General features: G+C 46.2%; 1 protein-coding gene across 2 annotated transcripts in view; it reads left to right on the forward strand.

Annotated features, from left to right (window-relative positions):
- The window catches only part of LOC110151704 (NACHT, LRR and PYD domains-containing protein 1b allele 5-like), a 42,643-nt gene that overhangs the window by 10,974 nt on the left and 6,587 nt on the right, over positions 1-25,082 (forward strand). For both annotated transcript variants that reach the window (XM_020915153.2, XM_070466506.1), the window contains exons 2-13: positions 2,033-2,064; positions 3,961-4,005; positions 10,595-10,630; positions 10,973-11,002; positions 14,844-14,888; positions 15,912-15,959; positions 16,118-16,164; positions 16,261-16,310; positions 16,830-17,047; positions 17,159-17,409; positions 20,730-20,864; positions 23,624-23,762. In XM_020915153.2, the coding sequence (XP_020770812.2) occupies positions 2,033-2,064; positions 3,961-4,005; positions 10,595-10,630; positions 10,973-11,002; positions 14,844-14,888; positions 15,912-15,959; positions 16,118-16,164; positions 16,261-16,310; positions 16,830-17,047; positions 17,159-17,409; positions 20,730-20,864; positions 23,624-23,762 (1,076 nt within the window). The remainder of the gene's footprint in view (positions 1-2,032; positions 2,065-3,960; positions 4,006-10,594; positions 10,631-10,972; positions 11,003-14,843; positions 14,889-15,911; positions 15,960-16,117; positions 16,165-16,260; positions 16,311-16,829; positions 17,048-17,158; positions 17,410-20,729; positions 20,865-23,623; positions 23,763-25,082) is intronic.

Here is a 25,082-nt window from a genome sequence, read left to right on the forward strand (position 1 = left end):
TCTTGGAGAGAAGAAGGCAAGGACTAGCTCCCGCTGACTGTATGTAAAGTGCTGAAGTGACCCTCGGGCCTTAAGTACCTGGAAGTCAGGGAGGAGGCCTGCGAAGGGGTCAGAGATCTAGGATCTGAAGCTTCGGCCTGAACGCGGGCCTGAGGCAGTGTGTGGAGGGCACACCGAGGTGGTCCTAGGAAAAGCCAATGATGAAGCTGGGAGATGAAGCACCTGGAGCGGGGAGAGGCCCCCTGAGACGAGAGGAGGGCGGAGACCAGGTGAGGGACACTGGAAGCCACCGCTGAGCCTGTCACCTGCTTCATCTAGAGGTGGTCCCTGAGGACGGAGCGGGCCCCTTGGGCTTGTTGGGCGGGGGTCCTCGGTGCCTCTAGCTCCAGTGGTTTCTATACGTGGGAAAAAGCAGAAGGCTGGTGGCTTTGAGTCTGGGAGAGGACGGGGAGTGGGAGGCTGAGATGGGGAGTTCTCCCTTGAGACCTCCCGTGAGGCTGAACAGGGCAGAGCAGGGGTGGGGATGCAAACACCAGGTCAGGAAAGTGGAGGACCAGTGAATTGAATGGGGGAGCTGTCCAGGCCCTTCATTTCCCGGAAGTGCTCTATCTGAGGGAGGAGGCTGGAGAAGCAGGTGAGAAGACCTTGGAGTGAGGGGGCGAGCAGCCTCTGTGGGAACCAGGAGGAGGGACGGGAGGCCAGCATGGCGGGGCGCGGTGGACGGACGGGCTGGAGACGTGCGGCGTGGGGATTCGGCGCGATGACCCTGTGCGCGGTGGACGGATGCGCTGGAGACGTGGGGCGTGGGGATATGGCGCGGTGACCCTGTGCGCGGTGGACGGATGCGCTGGAGACGTGGGGCGTGGGGATTCGGCGCGGTGACCCTGTGCGCGGTGGACGGATGCGCTGGAGACGTGGGGCGTGGGGATTCGGCGCGGTGACCCTGTGCGCGGTGGACGGATGCGCTGGAGACGTGGGGCGTGGGGATTCGGCGCGGTGACCCTGTGCGCGGTGGACGGATGCGCTGGAGACGTGGGGCGTGGGGATTCGGCGCGGTGACCCTGTGCGCGGTGGACGGATGCGCTGGAGAAGTGGGGCGTGGGGATTCGGCGTGGTGACCCTGTGCGCGGTGGACGGATGTGCTGGAGACGTGCGGCGTGGGGATTCGGCACGGTGACCCTGTGCGCGGTGGACGGATTTGCTGGAGACGTGCGGCGTGGGGATTCGGCACGGTGACCCTGTGCGCGGTGGACGGATGCGCTGGAGATGTGGGGCGTGGGGATTCGGCGCGGTGACCCTGTGCGCGGTGGACGGATGCGCTGGAGACGTGGGGCGTGGGGATTCGGCGCGGTGACCCTGTGCGCGGTGGACGGATGCGCTGGAGAAGTGGGGCGTGGGGATTCGGCGTGGTGACCCTGTGCGCGGTGGACGGATGTGCTGGAGACGTGGGGCGTGGGGATTCGGCGTAGTGACCCTGTGCGCAGTGGACGGATGCGCTGGAGACGTGGGGCGTGGGGATTCGGCGCGGTGACCCTGTGCGCGGTGGACGGATGCGCTGGAGACATGGGGCGTGGGGATATGGCGCGGTGACCCTGTGCGCGGTGGACGGATGCGCTGGAGACGTGGGGCGTGGGGATTCGGCACGGTGACCCTGTGCGCTGTGGACGGATGCGCTGGAGACGTGGGGCGTGGGGATTCGGCGCGGTGACCCATGGCGGGGCGCGGTGGACGGATGGCCTGGAGTTGTGGGGCGTGGAGATTCAGCACGGTGACCCTGTGCGCGGTGCTGCTGGTACCCGGGGTGTGAGCTGACCGGCAGGGCTTCACCTGCACACTCCAAAGTCCCCTCTATCCCTGTGGTTTTGAGTCCGGCTGGACTGGGGAGCGAGGGGGCAAGAATAGCCTTGAGAAGGGAGAGTTATCCCACCTGTCAACGTTTCTGGAGAAACATAGTATGATCATTTTGAAGACTTTCATAATTATTTGTATAAAATTATATGTTTATAAAACTGTTTTTCTTTTCTTGTTCTAGTGATGATCACAATGCCTCTTCAGAAGAAAAAGGTATGTACTCTAAGTCAACATTGAGTAATCGAAAAACTCAAGCTGCACTGTGTGGAAATTTGCACTTTTAGAAAATGATTTCTTTATTCATTTTATTTATTGGCTGCAACTGCTCATTACATTCATGCAGTCACCAACTTACAGAAATGGTGTTGAAATAATCAGTAGGTTAGGATGATGGGATAGTGACAGTTTTTCAGAATGTTCCTTAAGATTATTTGTCAACAGATATTTAAAACAATGAAATGTAAAGAATTCATACCTTTGTGGTTTTTATAACTTAAGAACAGAAAACAAATGCTCTTACATCTCTTTCCTTTTAAACTCTTGCTCTAATGTTCTTTTAACCTTATTTTAAATTCAGTAGAGTAAGAATGGAGAAGCATTGTCAACGGAATTCTCTAATTGTTCTATGCACGAGTAGATATTTTCTTTAATACTTGAGTGTTATCATCAATTATAGATACTTAATGAAAATAGCAACACCTAATTCTATCCCTGAAACTGGGTCAAGTAAAACCTCTGCTATTCAAAGAAGGTCATGGTCTAGGTTTAGGGGTTGCTGAGGCTTGAGTCCCTTCTCTCAATTTCTCTCTCTGACCAGCAAAGTACCGGCGCCTTCCTTACTTTCATATTGTCCTGATTTCATTTGTGTACTGCATGGTCCTTCCCTGTCCTCACACATGCTATTGGCTAGGACTTGGATTTCTCCTAATTTTTGCAGACTGCCCATCACACAGTGGACAGCAAGTCAGTGAAGGGACAGTAGTCTCTGCCTGCGCCAAGGGAAAGCAGTCAACCAGCAATCGAGCCCCTTCTGTTCACCAGCCTGGCGTGGGTGAATGTTCCAGACAGATGAAACGGAAGAGTGCTAGGTGCTGTTCCATGAGCCATCTGATTGAGCGTGGCATAAATACAGATGAGGGGCCTGGTAACTAAGTGGCCGTCCTTCCCTACACAGAAATACTCTTGCTCTAGTTGATATTGTTGGTAACTTCTGCAACAGTTACCCCTTCTTCTCGTTTTCTATAATATTTACTATAATATCTCCATTCCCATGCACCTACACTGGCCTTGGCTCTTATCACTTCGTAGCTGAATCTCTGCAGCGGGGTTTTAGACTCTCTGGAGTCTAATGCATCTTGAACAACAGTACCCACCGCCCCTGTCACCAAAGTCCACCAGCATCTAGGGGAACACCAAGGCCCATTTCAGCTGGAAGTACTCATGTAATTCTGCATCTCTGTGTCATTCCCTGTAGGAGAACCATCCCCCAAGGCCAGTTCTTCTCAATTTGCATTTGAGGCCCTCCCTAGTCTGGTGCCGACTTCTCTGGATCCTCACCTCCAACCTGTCTGTGTCATTTCACTAAATCGGTGGTGGTGGTTTGCATGAATTGACTGTTCAGTGGGAAAGGACTCTGACTCTTGTATAATAACACCATTGTCTGCTCTTCAGTTACAAAATCTAAAACCAGGTGTTTTTTTTCCTTTTCTGGTGTCAAGTTACTTAATCACCAGGGGTGTTTTTAGGGAGCGGCTAAGTTGATCAAACAAAGAGACAGTGCCACTCCTTTGGCACAGAACTGAGAGGTTGCCAGGGACCCAACCAAAGGTCGTTATAAAGTTTATTGGCTTTCTGTTTGCACTCTTGGAAAAGGCTTAAGGTTGCTTGGTCTAAATCTTTTTTCCTTTGAGAATATGGCCTTACTTACCATTTGTAACTGGGTTTTAATTTGACTTGCAATGCCGCTTTGGGTTTAAAGAGGTGATTCAGTTTATAGAAGAGGAAACTGCTGTTATTTTTGGTTTAGCAATTTTTTACAAAAATGAACACAATCTTCTATTTTATCCTTGTATTTATACTACTAAACTTGATTTCTTTCTCAAAATTTAGATTGCCCCAGCTCCAACCTAGATACTTCAGGGGACTCTAAATCAGGTAAGAGATATGATTAACATTGGTAAATGTCCAAATGAAATTTTTATGAAATAACCAATTCATCACAAGATAAATAACAATTTATTCTTCTGTTTTACTTCAAGCAATCTTCATGAAAGATAGGAGCTTTCATCTTTCTACTTGAAAGAGCTGATTAAGTTTTAAACTTTCATGGTTACCTAGCCTAGTGAAATCAGTAACTTAAACTTCAGTGATGAAGCTGTGCTTAATGAAACTGAGAATTTATCTGATGAGGCAACTGGACCATTTTCTAGATTGGTTTTGCTAACCTAATACAGGGTCCTGTACGAGTCCAGCCAGGTGGTGGATACTTGGCTGGGGTAGTCCTGGGAGGTTTTCCTGAGGAGGTGATGGTTGACTTGAACTCTGAAGGATGCATTGCAGTAACAGGGCAAAGGTGGGGACAAGGGTTATATACTTGCAGGTGTAAATGTCCCCATGTGGGGAAGTGCACAGTGCTTGTTTGCAGAGACTGAAGAAGGTCAGATGACTGGAATCAGCGAGGAGAGAGGTGGCAGGGCCAAAGTGCGTCTGTAGAGCAGGTGGGGCTAGATTGCATAGGACCTTTGGATTACAAAATCTTTACTCCAGAGTGGATGTACAAATGACCAATAAGTACTTGAAAGATGCTCAGTATTATTTCAGGGAAATACAATTCAAACCCACAGAAAGATGCCACTTCACAGCCACTGGGGTGACATGAAAAAGATCATAGCAAGAATTGTCAAGGATGCGGAGAAATTGGAAGCCTCATACACTGCTGATAGAGGGCTTCCCCGGTGGCTCAGTAATAAAGAATCCTCCTGCAGTGTAGGGGATGCAGAAGATGTGGGTTCAGTCCCTGGGGTGGGAAGATCCCTGGAAATGGCAGCCCACTCTAGTATTCTTGCCTGGAGAATCCCACCAGAGGAGCCTGGTGGGCTACAGTCCATGGGGTCCCAGGAAGTCAGACACGACTGAACACCCACACCCACCCACCGCTGATAGGAATGGAGATTGACACAGCCACCTGGGAGAAGAGTTTGGTAGTCCTCAAAGAGTTAAATATAATTGCCTCTTGACCCAGGAACTTCTCTCCCGTGTGTATAGCCAAGAGAAATGGAATCGTATGTCTCCCAAAGAACCTGTGCATGAATGTTCACAGCGGCATTATTCATGCTATTCAAAAGTTGGAAGCAACCCAAAAGTCCATCAAGTTTTAAACGCGTAAACAAAATGTGGTGTGCCCATTTGTTTGCTGCGACTGCTGTGAGAAAGTGCCCTAGACTGGGGAGCTTAACCAGCAGAAGTATGTTGTCTCACATTCTGGGGGCTAGATGTCTGAGTCAGGGTGTTGGCAGGGTTGGTTCTCTCGGAGGACTAGGAGGGAGGGTCTGTTCCAGATCTCTTTCCTGGCTTTGTAGGTAGCCATCACCGTGATCTCATGATGTTCTCCCTGTGGTGTGTCTCTGGGTCTGAATTTCCCCTTTTGGTAAGGACACCAGTCATCTTGGATTAGTGTCCACCCTGATGACCTCATTTTACTTAAAGGTAAATACTTCTATGAAGACTGTATCTACACATAAGGTCATGTTCTAAGGTACTGTGGGTTAGGACTTAAAACATGAAGTTTTTGTGGGGGGACACAATTCAATATTATAACACCACACAGTGGAATATTATTCAGCCATAAAAAAGAACGAAGTGGTGATAACATGCTACAACATGGTGGAACCTTGGAAACATGCTCAGTGAGAAAAGCCAGGTACAAAAGCCCATCTCTTATGTAATTCCATTTATGGAATTTATCTGGACATTTATGGAATGTCTAGAATATGCGAATCTATTCAGGCAAGAGATAAGAGTATTGGTTATCTAGGTCTAGGGGGAATGGGGAGATTGGAAGTGATAGTTAAAATGTACAGGGGATTTTAGGGGATGTTGAAAATGAAAAACTGATTGTTGTGATGGATGTACAGTTGTTGTTGCTTAGTCGCGTCCGACTCTTTGCGAACCCATGGACTGTAGCCCACCAGGCTCCTCTGTCCATGGTGCTTCTCCAGGCAAGCATACTGGACTGGGTTGCCAGGCCCTCCTCCAGGGGATCTTCCCAACCCAGGGATTGAACCCAGTTCTCCTTCATTGTAGGTGGATCCTTTACCGTCGAAGCCACCAGGGAACTGTGAATACATGAAAAGCCATTGAATTGTACACTTTGAATTATGTAGTGTGTGAATTAGATCTCAACGCGGGAGGCCTGGGTTTGGTCCCTGGGTTGGAAAGATCCTCTGGAGAAGGAAATGGCAACCCACTCCAGTACTCTTGTCTGGAAAATCCCATGGACAGAGGAGCATGGTAGGCTACAGTCCATAGGATGGCAGAGTTGGAAACGACTGAGCGACTTCACTCACTCAAGGTTGTTATAGAAAAATAAAAAAAGTTATATCAGAAGAAAAATACCTGAAGCTTGTCATCCAGAAAAAAAAAAATCCATGTCTTCTTGAAAAAACTTAAGCTCAATCATTTCTGTGCCCAGGGCCGTTCGTCCTGAACCATTTTCTGGGACTGTGGTTTTTGCATGCTTGATTTACTGCTGTGATTAGGTTTATGTGCAACAGAATATATTTAGGACAGACAAGTAGCGAAAGTTGTCCCTCTAGTTTGTTTTCTTGCCCTTGTCATTTCTGAAAACAGGGCCACTTGGCAATCTTGTTGCCAGGTGGGAGTTTTTATCTTTATATCTGGAAGTTTAAGTATATTTTCCCCTTTTTCATCAAGGTGATTTTGTGCTGGTTTGGTGATTACATCAGTTATCTTTATGAGTTTTCTGTGTTCCTAGTGACTAAAGAAGAATGGTCCCTAAAGTTGTGCTAAGTACCCTTTGGTTTTAACGTCCAGTAAAAAAGTAGGAGAACGATGGTTTCATAATATGCAACCAAAATGAAGATTAGAAGGAGATTATGCAAGGACCGCTGTCTACGAAAGGAGGAGAAAGCCTGCTGCTGCCAACAGTGTCTGAAATTGAGAGTTAAAAATGTTCGAATGCAGAGTATAGTAGATAATTCAGATTCTCGAGTGAGGGGAGAGACACTTCAGGTCAGAGTGGGGTGAAGCCTTCTCAGCTGGCTGAAGGGAGGCTGGTTAGGAGGTGTAGGTGGGAATCCCCTGGAGGTCCGGTGGTTAGGACTCCACACTTTGACTGCTGCGGACCGGGCTTCTCGACCGGATAAGGCATGGGACTTGGGATTTCAGTTTGCCTGCTGTCACATTCCTGCTGTTCCCCTTCTCACCTTTTTGTCCTTCCTTTCAATTTTTTTTTTTTTTTTAAGATTTATTTTAAAAAGTTTAGCCTATTTTTAGTGGAATAAAATGGGTCAAAGAAAGGGGTGTAGGTTTTCTCTGCATCTAGGCTGGCATTCAGGACAGCTGGGTGTGGTGAAGGTGGAACCCATCAGGATGAGAAAATGAGAGAAAAGAAACTCAGAGTCGGGGACTGTTTGCATGCTAGCTTCCCCAAACAGGGATCCTGCTGCTAGAACTCTAACCTATGCAAATGTGGGGAGGGTTTAGTGCTGGTGGTAGCATGCTTGGGCTGGCCTGTCACTGGAGTTTAGGGGTGTGACCTGTTAGTAAAAATCACTACCTCTTAAAAATCGTGACTACTGTGTATGAGGCCCCGGGCTGGTCACTCTTCACAGACTTCTTATTTAGTTCTCAAATAATGTGCCATGAGAAAGAAAAATGGTCCTGGGGGCTTGAGGGGGCTTGCAGGGCAGGGAAGCAGAAATAGAAATCAGGAGTCTTAGGCCCCAGACCAGAGGGAAGGTGAATTGAAGGGATGGCCCAGACTCCACTTCCCAGGGACCTGGAGCAGAAGGTGGGCCTCACCTGGGTCTGGTCCAGGCAGAATTACATCCCTGCAGAGATCCCAGGGGCTTCCTAGGTGGCGCTAGTGGTAAAGAGCCCGCCTGTCAATGCAGGAGACGTGAGAGGCAGGTTCGATCCCTGGGTCAGGAAGATCCCCTGGAGGATGGCACAGCAGCCCACTGCTCTGTTCTTGCCTGGAGAATCCCATGGACTGAGGAGCCTGGTGGGCTACAGCCCATGGGGTCTCAAAGAGTTGGACACGACTTGGCACGCATGCGCGCACACACAGACACGCAGAAGTCCCAGACTGCTAGAGGGAACTGGCAGAATAAAGACATGGTCGGGGCGGCTCGGTTCTTTAAGGCGGGGCAGAGCATTTGTCCGTTCACACATTCATCGTTCATGGAGCATCTATAGCAATGGGTGCCAGGGGGATCAGGGCGGTGAGACATGGCCTCAGCCCTGCAGGGTTCATCCACCAACAGCTCAGCAAGCAGCCACTGCTTGACAGGGGTAAACGGATGGACTGGAGAGAGGCATGGCTCATCTGACTTGGTGGGGCAGAGGGAGTCGGTCCGCAGAAGTGACTTTGGGCTGGCTTCTCATGGATACCTTGGGGTCTGGAGGTGGGGTCTGGGGAAGGGCTATCCAGGCAGTGGAATGGTGTGTCTGGGGACTTGGAGGAAGGAGTGGTAATCACGCTGGGGTGCAGCTTGGGGAATGAGGAAGTGATTACAGTGGGTTGGTTTTCAGCCATGGTTCTCAGCCCTGGTTGTACATTCCAGTTATCTGGGGACCTTTACCAAAAATGCTACCCCCGATTAGTCAGTACCCCCTAAGGAAGGGCAGAATCCCCGGCATGGGTGTGTGTGTGTGTGTGTGGGTGTGGGAAGCTCCCTCGGTGGTATCAGTGTGCATCAAGGTTGAGAACCACTGCTCTGTGCTTTGAGCCCTGGAGGACCAAGGCCACGTCTTATCACTTTTGATTTCCCAGCCCCTGTCTCAGTGCCTCGCCTTTCACTCAGGCATCATCTCATGTAGGAACCGCCTCCTGCTCCCCTTCTTCCCACTCATCCTGTCGATCACCAGCTCCTGGGTGTTAAACTGCTGAAGCAATAAGAAGCATGCTTGCAAGTGAAGCAACATGGTAAAGAATGCAAATTCAAGCTGGACTACCCAAGTTGATATCTTGGCTTCAGACTCCCTGGGTGGAGAATAGGAGGTATTGGGGTGGGTGGTAGTGGTGGTCTTACATAAGGAAATTAACTGACCTCAGCCTACCTCATCGGGCAGTTGTGAGGGCTAATGTGTTAACATATATAAAGCTCTTACATAAATATATGTAGATACATGTATGCACAATGAGTAATAAATGTAATTAATGAATACGTGTAAATGAGTAAGTATATATACTGTATAGTGCCTGGGACATAGTGAACACCCCAGAAAAACTGCTCTTAGCTGCTATATGATTGTTCTCATCTTTATTCTCAAATCTTTTTTTTCCTCCGTATGGCTATTGCCCATCTTTAGTTTTGGTTGTTAGTGTGTGTGTATGGAGGGAAGATCTGAGAATCGTATTAATAGCTTTCCATGTACTTATTCAAGGGATCCCAAGCAGGGTGAAGCAGGAGGAGCACTTGAAGGTGGTGGATGAGGGAGAGAGCGGTGCCTTGTTGCTTGTCTGCTCTGTCAGGAACAGGTCAGGGTGCCCTGGGAGCTGGGGGTTGGAATCTGCTTTGGGAGTAGGTGATAGGTTGTTGCAGGGCTCTCGAGATAGAAAGAAAGCTGGGTGTGTGTGGGAAGTAGGGCCTGGGTATTAGTGGTTGGGTGGGCTTCCCTGGTAGCTCTGATGGTGAAGAATCCCCCTGCAGTGCAGCAGACCGGGGTTTGATCCCTGGGTGGGAAGATCCCCTGGAGGAGGGCCTGGCAACCTGCTCCAGTATTCTTGCCTGGAGAATCCCCGTGGACAGAGGAGCCTGGCGGGCTGCGGTCCACGGTGGCAAACAGCCGGACACGGCCGAGCACCGAACACACACACAGGCAAGAGGGAAGGCACGCAGAGGTCGGTAGAGAGCCAGGATAGATGGGAGAGCTGTGTGGACAGGAAGGGCTGGTAGGTGCCTTTACCTGTGGGAACCATGGGTCTGTCCCATGGGTCTGGGGTTAGTGGGCCTTTGGGGACATCAGGGAAAGAATTCCAAGCTAACTGTGGGAACAGAAGCCTGCTTGCAGTGGACAGAGTTGGGGATGAGGAAAGGGAGGGGGGGCCACTCTTTGCAGAAGTAGTTGAATCGTGTAGACTCTCTGTCCTGTGGTTCAGGGAAACGGCACGTGGCATTACAGAATGCTGCACTGTTGTGTCATTGAACTTGGGTATGGAACCTTCTAGATGCACAAGTGCAGAGGCAAGATGGGAGCAGTAAGGCAGGTCAGGCTGGGCGAGACTTGGATGGCACCCAAATGAAGTGGTTACTGCAGCCAGAGTGTGATTTGGGCTCAAATTTAAGTAATTAAAGTGTATCTCATCCAGCTCCAAAGGATAAAGCCTTCTTTTTTCGTAAATCAGACTAGTTTGGGACTCAGTGAGAATGCAGTCAAAGGAGGAAATTAGTTGAGTTTGGGTCTGTTTTATTATATTTATAATTTTTAAAAATAGTTCCTACTTTCTTATTCATTGTGTGCTTCTCCTGTGTATCTTTTTTTTTTTTTTTTTTTTAAGGCGAGGACAGCAGTTCTGAGAGCGGTTCTGAATCTGGTGAGTTATCTGTGTATGTGTTTCTTTAATAACAGAATTCTAGTTAAACATGGACACCTTTATTTTTCTTTTAGTGTAAAGCCCATATCACTGATGTTGTTTAAGGACATAGTAGTTACAAGTGTCCTTTTTGTGAAGTACCGAAAAGTACTTACATGGTAAATAATTTCTAGTTGGCAAGTAAAGTGGCAAAACAGGATGAGCTGAGGAAGAAAGACAGGAAATGGTTGCTATTGGTGAGAGGCAAACACTTTACCTATTCCATTTGCCTGTGTGTTTTTTTCTTAGTTGTCATATGAATTTCATATGATATATGATTTCAACCTTTTTTTTTCCCCGTAGATAATGAGGAGGCAAAACCAGAAAAAACAAGTGAGTATATCCTTCCTTCTTCTGACTTTCTTTTTTGTTACTGAAAGGAAGAAAGAAGGATAGGCTTTGAGATTTTTAAGTTGCAAGTTGCTTGCTCATGATCTTTTTCTGTGTCAGATTGGGCTCAACACTGGGAAATGAATAAGCATTTTGAAAATTTGAGCTCAGTGCACTTGGAATACAAGGGGCGTGTTCCTGGTCTGCACTGATGCCGAGACTGCATGTGCGGCTTTGCTCTGCGGTTCCCAGCGGAGAAGAGATTGAGGGGCTGACCGAAACCTACAGCCACAGCCTCGGCTTCCTCTCGTGGTGGGCGCTGCTCACAGTTAATCACAGAGCAGACTGTTCACTGCTGAAAATGTGGTACCATTTGTGGTTTAAAGTTTCTGGCTTGCCGTTCTGGTTGTTGATGAACAACTTGAGTCATGAAACCACTGTAAAGATATAGATTCTAAATATAAAATTTGCTTTTGGTCTAAAGTTTTGTGAAGAACTTAAGTTGCATGACTAAGCTTTTATTTTAACTGGTTTTATTATTCTTTAGGATTTTTTTCCCCCTCCCAGTTCTTAGAATATAATCTGCTTATGAACACAAATACTATGACAAGGCAGTCAGGGGGTTTCTTTATAATATTTTAAAATAAATGAAGTCTTTTCACTCAGAAGTCCTGTATTTAATCTAATTCTCTCTGCAGTTTCCCAGTGGGGAACCCATGAAGGTAATCGTAAGCTCCTTGTGGTCATGTTGTGTATAGATAAGAACCTGTAGTTATTTTTGTATCACACGTGGAGTAGATGTCACCATCTGATACCCATAAGGAATAATGTATACTAGCCTTCCTACTTCCAATCCTCCTTATTCATAATAAGGATTATTTCATCCAATTAAATGCAATCAGAAGTCCAGCCTCCATAGATTGGACTGGAATAGAAATGAAGTCAGAGGCTGTGTCTTGGATCTGTTCTTTGTTGTCACTGGTTAATAACTGAGTAAATGGCCCTGGAGACATGGGCTCCAGAGACAGGGCCCCCAGGGTCCAGGCAGCCAGGCTTGGCCCAGGGCCTTGCCAGGGTGGCAACCAGGTGGAAGGCATTTGGAATCTGTGAGGCTCGATATAGGCTCGGACTTGAATGGGAAGCTGGAGTCAGTGCCATCAGACAGGGCACGTGTAGGAGATGGAGCTGCTGGACCTGGCCCTCGGCCATATGAGACACCTGGATGTCCAGGGCTATCCACAGGGCCCTGCCTTTCCCAAGGTTCTTCTCTTTGTTAAAAGACCTTTTATCCTCCACCTTGGGGAAGAGGTCAAAAAGATACCCCCCATTCACCTCCATTCTCAGGTCAGATGGGAGGACCAAATAGTCTACCCTGGGATGCTGGCTTCTCTGTGGATGGGCCAACTGGCCGTGCAGGCTCACCCATCATCCTTCTGATTGGATATACCTTCTGAGCTCCAGAGTCACCTGAATCGCATGGATTAAAGAGAAGCCGAGGGTTTTGTGTTAGAGAGAAGTGCGTCAGTTTCTCTGCTTTCGCTGGGAAGACCTAGTGGAAGACTGTGTGCTAGGCTTCTCTAACAACTTTCATTTTCTCAGCTCCCCAGGCAAATAGCAAGACACAAAAAACATGGGATGTGAATGAAATGCAGTGTAGATGATAGTCATTAAATATTTAGAATTTTATGATGCTTTTTAGGATAGCGACTGTGGAATGGGATTGAAATATTTTCCGGTGCAGGACTTGAATCGGTGTTTCAGAACCTTCAGATCTATGGTATTCTGAGTCCAGAATTCTGAATATGTTTAGTCTCTATTTTCTAGTTCATTTTAATGCTGTTTTTAAAGTCTGGTTCTGTCTTGCAACCCCTGGTCCCCGTGTAATGTCCTGAGAGCAGGCAGCTTATGTAGCAAGGACTGGAGCCAGGGTCCTGGGGCAACAGAGAGGGGGTCCACTCCTGGGCATTGGTGGTGGCCTGGACCTTCCACATGTGCTCAAAATGCCTGTCTTATTAATGGGACTCATCCTCCCAAAGGTTGTTCAGATCTTTCAAATCTAAAAGCAAGTATTCAACACATTAGGTCGTCTCCCAAGTGAAAGGTTATTGTCTGCTTCAGAATTATTAATGTTTTTGAGTTTCACACATCACCATAGCAAAATAACAGCTAGCACTCGCTGACTGCTTGCTGAGTGCCAGGCGCAATCCCTACCTATAATTTAATATTCTGTCTTTCTGGGCGGTGGTATTACATTAATTCTCATTTAACAGATGAGGAAAGTAATAGACAAAGATTTCATACATAACTAAAGAGCCTAAACTCATGCAACTAGTAGCCAGTGTAGATAATAGAAAAATTCACCACTGTTCCCCTTCATAATGTATTTTTGTATTCTGGGATTCTAGTCTTTTAGAAAATGAACATTTACCAGGCCCTGGGATTACAGTCCTTGTGAAACTTGCATTCTAATGGGGAGAGAGACAGGAAGCAGAAACATTGAGCTGATCATGTGTGAGGTGGTGAGCAGTGCCCTGATGAAAATGAAAGGGGGAAGAGATGTGTCAGGCAGGCCCTTGCTTTGGGAGAGGGGTGGAACATCAGGAAAGCCTCTCTGATAAGGTGACATTTGAGCAGAGACGGCAGGGATGTGACCGGGTAAGCAATGTGAATATTCAGCCCGGGAGACAGAGAGTGCAAAGGCCCTGAGGCAGGAACTTGCTTTGGTGTGGAGAGTGGTTCCGAGTGACTGGAGGGCAGTAAACGCAGGGAGGCTGGCCAGGGACGAGTAGTGGGGAGCCAATGGAAAGAGTCTCATGCTAAATCAGAGACTCTTAGACAATTCCACCATCAGTTCAGTTCAGTTCAGTCGCTCAGTCGTGTCCGACTCTGTGACCCCATAAATCGCAGCGCGCCAGGCCTCCCTGTCCATCACCAACTCCCGGAGTTTACTCAAACTCATGCCCATCGAGTTGGTGATGCCATCCAGCCATCTAATCCTCTGTCGTCCCCTTCTCCTCCTGCCCCCAATCCCTCCCAGCATCAGGGTCTTTTCCAATGAGTCAACTCTTCGCGTGAGGTGGCCAAAGTACTGGAGTTTCAGCTTCAGCATCAGTCCTTCCAATGAACACCCAGGACTGATCTCCTTTAGGATGGACTGGTTGGATCTCCTTGCAGTCCAAGGGACTCTCAAGAGTCTTCTCCAACACCACAGTTCAAAAGCACCAATTTTTCAGTGCTCAGCTTTCTTCACCGTCCAACTCTGACATCCATACATGACCACTGGAAAAACCATAGCCTTGACCAGATGGACCTTTGTTGGCAAAGTAATGTCTCTTCTTTTTAATATGCTATCCAGGTTGGTCATAACTTTCCTTCCAAGGAGTAAGCGTCTTAATTTAATGGCCGCAGTCACCATCTACAGTGATTTTGGAGCCCCCAAAAATGAAGTCTGACACTGTTTCCACTGTCTCCCCATCTATTTCCCATGAGATGATGGGACCAGATGCCATGATCTTAGTTTTCTGAATGTTAAGCTTTAAGCCAACTTTTTCACTCTCCTCTTTCACTTTCATCAAGAGGCTTTCCTTAAACATGCCTAAAACAGGCGTCAGTTCCTCTCTCACTGCTCCACTAATCTCTAACTATGCTAAGCTGAAGGGCTGATGCCAGTCAGGCTCTGTCTTGGGGATAACAGCTCCAGTTTAGTTCCCGACTTCTGGCCCCTCTGAGGGACTTTGCACTGGGGCCTGTAGCTGCCCTGCTGAGACACTGGTCTAGCTGAGGAGTGACTGGTGAGGAGCTCGTTCCTGACCACCTGTGCCCTGAGCTCGTTTTGTCTCCACAGATGGGGAGCTAGGAGAGTCTTCCGCCGAGGAAGCATCTGCTCAGGGTAAGAGCGAGGCGGTGCCCTTGCCCTCCTGTGTCCCCTAAGGTATCCTGTTCACCCTGCGCCCGTGCTATGAGACGAGGGGGGTGCGAGAGCTGTTTGCTTCAGCGTCCAAAGATCAGCTAAAGACTTAATGTGCCAAAGTGGGGTGCATGGAAGCTTTCACATTCAAGCTTATTTTCCTGCTTTATACCAGGGGTCCCCAACCCCTGGGCGACTGTCTGGTACCATTAGGAACCGGGCTACGCAGCAGGATGTGAGTGGTGGGCTAGCGAGCGCAGCCTCATCTGTACTTCCAGCCACTCCCCGTCGCTTGCATCACCGCCCGAGTGCCTCCTCCTGTCAGATCAGCGGTGGGACAAGATTCTCATGGGAGTACAGACCCTACTGTGAACTGCCCAGTCCTTATGAGACTTTAATGCCTGATGGTCTGATTCTGCCTTCTGATGTGTTGTATAATTATTTCATTATATATCACAATGTCATAAAAATAGAAATGAGGTGCACAGTAAATCTAATGCACTTGAATAATCCCAAAACACCCCCGCTCTCACCGCCCCCCGAGTCCATGGGAAAATTGTCTTCTGTGAATCCAGTCCCTGGTGCCAAAAAGTTTGGGGACTGCTGCCTTATACCTACAGCAAGACTCACAAACAGAATGTGTCATGTATCACCAAATCCACTCAACGAGATGTTTAATATACGTTTAAGGTTCCGGTTGGGCTTGCCCGGTGGCTCAGTGGTAAAGAGTCCGCCTGCAATGCAGGAGACACAGGTTCAATCCCTGGGTCGGGACAATCTTCTGGAGCAGGAAATGGCAACCCACTCCAGTATTCTTGCCTGGAGAATCCCACGGACAGCGAACCTGGCAAGCCTCAGTCCATAGGGCTGCAAAGAGTCAGACACGACTGAAGTGATTTAGCACGAAGTTCTTATTGGTTGTGAAGCTGGGTGTGGGGGGTGAGGTTAACTGATTTACCCTGTGACTGACTTATGCCAATACATATGTGACAATATCTTTTACAGTTGAAGAATGGGAGGTTAAAGAATTGCCCGCACAGCATTTTAATTCAGGTATGAACTTACATTCTCCAGAATAGTCTCATTATTGCTGAGGGGGCCTATGTCTTTGAATTTTGTAATATGGTCGTGTCATATATATTTGTCAAAAAAATTTTGCCTGAAAATGCCAGTCACATTCCTGTAAGTAAAATTTTTTCTCTATCATTTAGAATCTAATAAAATCCAGTCTCACTGTGAACACTGTAATGCTGAAAATGTAAGTATGTTTTTAATTATAAAGGATGACTCTTTAATTTGCTTTATTTAAGAAAATGACATTTACTTATATGTTATATCTGTGCTTTTTCTCCAGAAACACAATGAACTGGTGACTCCCAGGCTTCTTTCCCGAGGACAGTTTTTGTGAGTCATTGGGAATACGGGAGACATGATACCGTTAGTAATTTATCTGTCTATGTAAAAATAACCCCAAGTTGGGGAAACACAAAACAGCATAACTGCACACATTTTATGTACTTTCTTGGATTGTTTTCTTTTTGTATATATATATCATTTTATTTATTGTTTTGGCTGTGCCGAGTCTCTGTTGCCATGCGAGCTTTTCTCTAGTTGCGGGGAGTGGGGGCTGCTCTCTGTGGCACACGGGCTTAGTTGCTCCGAGGTAGGCGGGATCTTCCCGGATCAGAAATCAAACCCGTGTCTCCGGCATGGGCAGGAGAATTCTTTACTACCGAGCCACCAGGGAAGGCCTTAGATTGTTTCCTTTGAGTGTGATGCTGCTTCAAAATGTTGTGGAGTTCCCTCAGTGCTTTTGAGTGAAATTAAATAAACAAAAAAATGAGTTAAAAAAATTTTTTTTAAAGAAATCCTCTCCTAAACAGACAGCAGGACTTGACAGGTGTTCTTATCTGTCCAATGCAGGCTGAAGGTGGATGGAGAGGGAACTTACCAGTGCATGGAGACTGGTCTGATATTTGAGGTTAACAGGAAAGTTGATATCAAGTATTGCGTCTTGTCCTGGAGCAAATACTCAGACCTCATTGTGAAGCCCTGGGCCGTCGGTGGACCCTTGTTTGATGTTAAATGTGACCCGCTCTGTCTTACCTCCATTCAGTTTCCACATTCCCTCTGCTTGGGTCGTGAGTACTTGTTTGCTAAAAGTTTAATTGGCATGTGCATGTGTGGACGTGTGGGTATGTGTGCAATGCATGCAATGCCCAGGACACTAATTCACCTTCATGTGTTAACAGACCGAGATGCCAGCATGACGTTCAAAGTCTTCCACGTTAAAAGTACTGGGGCCTCATTAGAATATACTGTGGACCATTCTGCCACCCACGTCAAATGGCGTGTGAGCTCTCTTTCTCCTGTGGGACCCGTTATTCAAAGCGAAGAGACGGTATTCCACCACGGGGCGGTGATCCTGTACAAAGCCATCGACCATAACCCGTCCTTGTCTTTTCGAGTGTACGTAGCAACCAATAATGAATCCTTCATCAAGGTAAAGTCAATGAAAGTGAATACTAAATGTTGAATACTGTGTGTTCAGACTTTAATGCAAGGTCTGGGTGATGTCTGTTGATTTAAGATCTGTGTGTCTCTGTTGATTTAATTGTCTCCCCATGGTGGGTCTGATGTCATGCTCACTCACCAACATTATAAGATCAGTGCCAGGTCCTCAGATCCTTGGGGCATGGGTGTTTATACACATGAACAGCTTCGGGAGGAGAGCAGATAGGAATATAGCTCTCTAGAGGTGGGTGTGGCACAATCAAGCAGGCCTGGCCTCGGAGAGGGTTGCCTAGAGAACAGCCAAGGCCATCTATTCTTTACAGCCTTGCTGCTGAACATGTGATTTGGGGACCAGGGAACCAGGAGTGGCTGGTTGCTGTCAGCAGGGTGCTCCTTAAAATGCCAAATCTCAGCACCACCCAGACCTGCCTGCCCTGCTCAGAATTCCCAGGTGACTGGGACATTACAGTTGGCGAGACACCTGCTCTGGATTCACTGGGGGGGCCGTTTCGGGTCTTTGGGTCAAATGTAGGGAGGCTGGAGATTCCTCCTTGGCTTAACGCTCTGCCAGTAAGACACACCTCATAGGGTAACTCATTCCAGAGTAATTTTTGGATAAAAGTTGACGTTTGGTTCGTGGGTTCAACATTCTAGGTTTTGTAGCAGTAGATATTTTATGAAGCACCCAATACGTTTAAGGTATAATGACCTGAGGGGAAGGGTTTGAATATTCATAATGGAACCCGTTTGCCAGAATGCAGAATAAATCTATGTTGTTTAGCCCATTTTCTGAACTATATCATTGAGAACAGAGGATTGAATCTCCTTTTATACCCTGGCCCATTCTAAATACAGTTATAGTGACTTAGAGGTGGGTGGAGCACTGACAAAAGATAAAGCAGTGCTCAAAATTATCCTTTCAGATTCAAAATCAGGGTTTGACAGATGTGAAAAAAAAAATAAGCGTTTGGTTCAGTTCAGTTGCTCAGTCATGTCTGACTCTTTGGACCCCCTGAACCGCAGCACGCCAGGCCTCCCTGTCCATCACCAACTCCTGGAGTCCACCCAAACCCATGTCCTTTGAGTCGGCGATGCCATCCAACCATCTCATCCTCCGTCGTCCCCTTCTCCTCCTGCCCTCAATCTTTCCCAGCGTCAGGGTCTTTTCAAATGAGTCATCTCTTCGCATCAGGTGGCCAAAGTATTGGAATTTCAGCTTCAACATAAGTCCTTCCAATGAACACCCAGGACTGATCTCCTTTAGGATGGACTGGTTGGATCTCCTTGCAGTCCAAGGGACTCTCAAGAGTCTTCTCCAACACCACAGTTCAAAAGCATCAATTCTTCGGCGCTCAGCCTTCTTTATAGTCCAACTCTCACATCTATACATGACCACTGGAAAAACCATAGCCTTGACTAGACAGACCTTTGTTGACAAAGTAATGTCTCTTCTTTTTAATATGCTGTCTAGGTTGGTTATAACTTTCCTTCCAAGGAGTAAGCGTCTTTTAATTTCATGGCTGCAGTCACCATCTGCAGTGATTTTGGAGCCCCCCAAAATAAAGTCAGCCACTGTTTCCCCTGTTTCCCCACCTATTTGCCATGAAGTGATGGGACCGGATGCCATGATCTTAGTTTTCTGAATGTTAAGCTTTAAGCCAACTTTTTCACTCTCCTCCTTCACTTTTATCAAGAGGCTCTTTAGTTCTTCTTCACTTTCTGCCATAAGGGTGGTGTCATCTGCATATCTGAGGTTATTGATATTTCTCCCGGCAATCTTGATTCCAGCTTGTGCTTCCTCCAGTCCAGCATTTCTCATGATGTACTCTGCATATAAATTAAATAAGCAGTGTGACAATATACAGCCTTGATGTACTCCTTTTCCTATTTGGAACCAGTCTGTTGTTCCATGTCCAGTTCTAACTGTTGCTTCCTGACCTGCATACAGGTTTCTCAAGAGGCAGGTCAGGTGGTTTGGTATTCCCATCTCCTTCAGAATTTTCCACAGTTTACTGTGATCCACACAGCCATGATAAAGTATACTACTTTGTGAATTATAATTTGAGTTATAGAATTTATATCAAGCTACCCACTCCCAGTGGTTTTAGGTTGTAGTATTTGCATGCTTTAAAAATGTTATACAGATTATAACTAGCAATACGTATTAAAGTGTAAAAACTTTAAGTAACAGATTTTTTTGTTTCCTCCTAAGAAAGTAAAATATGCTTTCTGTAATCTCACTAAAGATAATACTTTCAGTTGGGAAAGTAGTCTTCAAAGTGGTATAAAAATAACTGCATCTAAAGTATAATTCCTAGAGGAGGAAATGGCAACCCACTCCAGTATTCTTGCTTAGAAAATCCAATGGACAGAGGAGCCTGGTGGGCTATAGCCCATGAGGTCACAAAGAGTTGGATATGACTGAGCGACTGAACACACATACCTATAAAGTAGAATTAGCATAGATTTGGAAAAAGCACTATTATTTAATGAACCTTATATTTTAAAAGTAAATTCAGTTAACTGAAAGAGCATGATCCAGACTTCCTGGGAAGCTGGGGTCAGGAGCTGATTACATCAGCAGATGTGGAGAAGGCTGCCGTCAGGACAATGGAGAGCGTGGCATGGGGAAGGCAGGATATCCTTCCTGGCTGATGTTTTATTTTTACACCTTCTCCAGTTAATTTTTTTTTTTTCCTGTGTAGGAAAGGATTTCCTTGAACTCTGTCTCAAAAAACCTAAATTTTATATTCAGCCATACAACTACTTTACCAAGGGAGCTTGGGCCAGAGATTACATTCACCTCTTGGGAGGGCCTTGGAACAATACATGTAAAATCGGTGTCCCCTCTAGGGCCACGTCAGAAAGAGAGTTGTGCTAGCAGGATGGGAACATATCCAGTGTGGTGCAGACACACACTGGGAGTCAGCTGGACCCACTGCCAGTAAAGAGGTGCTCTCTTTTCAAGTGATGGGCATGGAATCAGTCTGCATGTGTCATGCATGTGCTCATGTAACGTGCTCAGACCCTTCAGAGGCAAATTGGTGCCACAGAGGGTATAGGTGACCCTTTTGGCTGTAGTGCTTTTGTGGGGAGATGTTTGGCTGTGTGAGAGATGCGTAGGACAAAGGTGCCTCCACTTCTGGGCCTTTTTCCCCTTGTGATCACTGTGGGACATCCTCCCTGGCCGTCACTTCTGTAGGAGGACATGAAAATAATGCGACCGGCACATACACTGCCCGGCTCTTGAGTTTGACTCTCACAGTTGTTGCTGATGGATTTCAAAACCCAACCTATTTCCACCTTTAGGATATTTCCAAGTCTGTAAAGCACTCCTCTAAGAAATTCATGAAAATCGACAAGCCTCCGGTTTGCCAGAAGTTGCTGCAGAATGGGAAGAAGTACAGGCTGATCAGTGAGCCAGAAGCTGAGATCACCCCAGAGGTAGACACTGTAGAAAATCAGCTTGGAGTAGCAGTGGGGGGAGTGTGTAGATTTCTTAGATACAGCATCTTGAGGATATTTAAAAATAATGCATTTTGTTCTCCTTTTTTATTTCCCAGTGTCTAAGAAAGCAGTTGTTTTGTTAAACTTGCATTTTATTCCAAAGGTGCTGTTGAATTTCAGGGTTCATCTGCAGTCATCAAAAATATAGACTCTCCATTTCTCTTTCCCCTTGAAAAGGTTTTCGGTTTTCTTGCATTTTAAATTAAGTTATTCAAATAATTTTAGCTTCAAAGGAATACAAAACTTAAGTTTAAGTCATGCAAAGCATTAAAGGTTAATGGAAAAGAGTTGCTAACAAAGGATATTGGGCTTTTTCTACTGGAAGGCATTTGAAAAATAGTTATGGGAATAAATTGTTAGATTTGAAGCATTCACAGTACACACCACAACACTTGTGATTTTGGCTTCTCGGAAATGACTTAGTTATTTTTAAAGTTTATTTTCATTATGTGCCCTGGGTGTATGCCATAGCTTATCTAGTCTGGACATCTGTGTGGAAATTCCTTTTGTCTACCTCCTTTGTCTGTTTTACAGTTTATGAAAAGTTGAAAACATGTTTTGATTCCATTTTAAAAGTGGGAGGCAAGAGAGCTAATTGCAGTGGTCCATGTTGCATTGTTGCATTGGTATTATCAAGGCCTTGCACCTTATAGAAGCAGTCAGGTTGGTCAGGACAGTCTTCCTTCCTGTTTTGTTTCAAAGCATCTCTGCACATGCTTTGAACCATTTGAGTGATACAATAACACGGCTGAGGAAGCCAATGTGCAAAGCAGGTGGGCGCTCTGCCCAGCCCACACAGGCGAGCATTGCCCACGGCCCCGACTGCCTTGGCTCCTGAATCTACCGTCTCCCCACTGGGATCTGAGGTTGATTTTCGTCCCTTCCATACCGATCAGGCCCCAGCAGATGGCACATCAAGAGAATCACGAGAATCAAACTGCAGCCTTGTCTGGGCAGTGGAACTAAATGAGAAGGGTGTGCTTTTCAGTGGCCTGTGCAGCATAATGGATTTCCCTGGGAAGCTTTAAAAAAAAAATTCGGAGGCCTGGGTCCCACCTCCAGAGATGCTGACTTAATTGGTTTGGGAATGACCCAGGCATTGGACTTGTTGAAGCTCCCAGGGTGACTATAATGTGCTGCCAAGGTTAAGAACCACTAGGAGAGGGAAGAATACATATTGAATGGGTGGATGTTCCCAGAAAGAGACCGAGGGGATCTCAGGAGTTGTTTCTTACAAAAGATGTTGATAGCTAGAGGGCTTTAAATAGTCTGCATTCTGGTGCATAGTCAGTCACATAGTGAGTGCATAGTCTGTCACTAACTGTGTGCTCTCTCTTAACCAAATTTCTGGTCTATAAAATGGGGATAATCTCCCAAGATTACTGTAAGGATCATATAAAGTAATGGTTTGGGGCACTCCTGAGAGTTGTAAAACTCCGTGTAAATATAAGGTGCTCTTATTAGTTTTATACCATTAATGATTTGCTTAACTGACATCAGATGTGCCTATTACCAGCCCGCCTGATAAAAGCTAAGAATTAAAAAATAGGTAAGTCACAGTCTTTTCCCTCAAAGACGCCAGTGTAGTGAGGGAAATGCTCCATTCATGTAGAGAAATAATTTTACTATAACGTGGTGTTCCTTTAGAGACGAGTACAAATGCAGTGGGTTTCCAGGAAGGCTTTCTCATGGGTGATGTTGGCTCTGGGATTGAAGGGTGAGGGATTCCCTGGGAGAGACAAGCTTTCCCGGGCTGTCCTGGGAGAGGTGGCCACAGGTGCCTAAGGAGGGCACGGAACTGTGCAGCTGGACTGAGCCCCAGGAGAGTTCTGGGGAAATGAACCTGGAAGGATTTAGGAGAGGGGGGTTAGGGGAGGTGCTGTCTCAGCTTTGTAGAGCTCGGTGACTGACCCTTGGAAGGTTAGGAGGATAATACTAGTGACTTGGAACAGAAAGGAAGAGGAACAGATTAAGAGCATTAGTTTGTGATGGTGACACCCGGTGCAGTTCACTGATGTTTTTTCAAAGATGTATTTCTTGCTAGCCAGTCTGGAGAGAAGCAGAGGCATGAGAAGCCAGGAGACAGTCTGAATAGTGGTTAAGAGCTCAGACTTTGGAGTCACAGGCGTGTATTCCAATTCCAGTTCCACCACTTAGATGTGGACTTGGGCAAATTCATTCACTTCTCTGGGATCGTTTACTTATAAAATAGTGATAAAAGGATTTGTTGGGGGAAGGTGGTGGTCAATGAGGGAATGTGGACACAACACTGCACATGGTTCTGTAAATGTGAAATTAGTTGGACAGGTCAGAGAATGATCTAAGAGAAAAGTGGTAAGGGGCTTAAAGCACCTGGGAGAGGGTGGCTGATGGTTGAGCACAGGTTCTATTTGGGGAACATGAAATACTGGAAGTCAGGAAAGGGCTGAAAAGTTACACTTTGGAAAACAAGGGCCATAGGACTAGAAGCTTCAGTGAGGTGGAAAACAGTTCTGAGTAAGAGTAAGGAGGGGCTGAAAGCGGGAGAGAGAGAGGAGGTGTGGTTAAGGAGTGGATTTACAAGGTCAGAACTTCAACGGGCGTCCACTGAAGCACTGACCCTTCTCATTGCCTTTATTCCTTATCTGACATTTTATGTTGTTAATTAATGCAACTTTTAAATTTATGAAAACCACCTTTTTTTTTTTTTTTTGAAGGAAATTGAATTTGTGGATGGTTCACTTTTAAAATTGAAAAGTTATATTGAAGTGTATCTGGAGCAACCAGTGGAGTTTAAATTACTCTTGGTTGAAATGGATTCCGAGGAAATTGTATGGAAGGCAAAACTGAGAGAGTGTGAGTATCTTGTATCTTGAATTAAAACTGTTTGGCAGGTGGGGGGTTGGGGAGGGTTGGGGGGAGTGGCTCGGGTGGAAAGCAAATAGAGTACTCGTCTGTTCCATCACCATAACATCAAAAAATTCGATTAAGAGAAGCAGAGGCCCCAGTTCTTGGGACAAAAGTGCTGGCTCTGGTTCTCAGGCCCCCACCGTCAAATCCCCACATTCAGCAAATGCACAGAGCCCATATTTGCTATTGAGACTTTATACTCCAGAAACAAAACCCAATCTAATCCATTTGGGATTCTGTCCTAGTTTAAGCCAGAAGCTTTTGTATAGGTGTGACTCCTGTTCTCAATATTATACCCTTAAATTAGCCAGTTTGAAACAGGCCCTTTTATCCAAACTACCGTTACTTACCCCAGAGGAGTCCTAGTTTTGGGATTCTGTATTGGAGATTGTATTATTTAATTTGTTCAAATAAATGAACCTGAAAGATGTTACTTTTTAATCATAGCGAATGCCACAGTAATAAAGGTATTTAATATGTAGAAACCTGAATAACAGATGTTCTTTCAGACTAAGTCTCTTGGCAGTTTTAAAGACCACTTTTTAAGACTTCTTTTTAAAACTTTACTTAATAATATTCTGCCTCATAAGATGGTTCTGCTTTCTATTATTTTGGGGAGGCCTATCCTAACGATGAACAGAAATTGCCCATCACTCATAAGATGTCTTCACTCAAGGGACCTGTGGAAGGCCTGCCCAACATAAAGGCATCTGTTAGAGCAGGGCTGAACTCATGGGGCAGGTGGTGTTAAATCATAATGAAGTTTCTGCAAAGAACCCACCAAGTATACATGATGATAATACATATATGAGATTCTTTTACGTGTGTGTATTTGTGGGTGTGTGGGTGTGTGTGAGTCACTTAGCCATGTCCGACTTTTTGCGACCCCACGGACTGTAGCCCACCAGACTGCTCTGTCCATGGAATTCTCCAGTCAAGAATACTGGAGTGGAGTACATATAAATATACTTAAAATTTAAAGATGTTATTTATTTTTAAAAAATGTTTATGGCTTCCTTCTCCATATGCCACATGATGTTCTATTTACAGTAGTTTTAGGTTTAGAGAAATACGGAAGGAATGATATTTCACCTGGCCTCTGGGTGTGGCAGATACTATGCCAGCAGTGTGCAGATGACTGAAATATGGGAAATGCTGGTCCCACCAGACATGTTGGAAGGAGTTCAAGCTCAGGATATTTGCATACATACCAAGTTAAAACCCACATTTGAATTTGAGAGAGATTACCAAAACCCTAGAGCTTCA

This window comes from Odocoileus virginianus, chromosome 4, assembly GCF_023699985.2.
Source record: "Odocoileus virginianus isolate 20LAN1187 ecotype Illinois chromosome 4, Ovbor_1.2, whole genome shotgun sequence".
In the NCBI taxonomy this organism is placed as follows: Eukaryota; Metazoa; Chordata; class Mammalia; order Artiodactyla; family Cervidae; genus Odocoileus; species Odocoileus virginianus.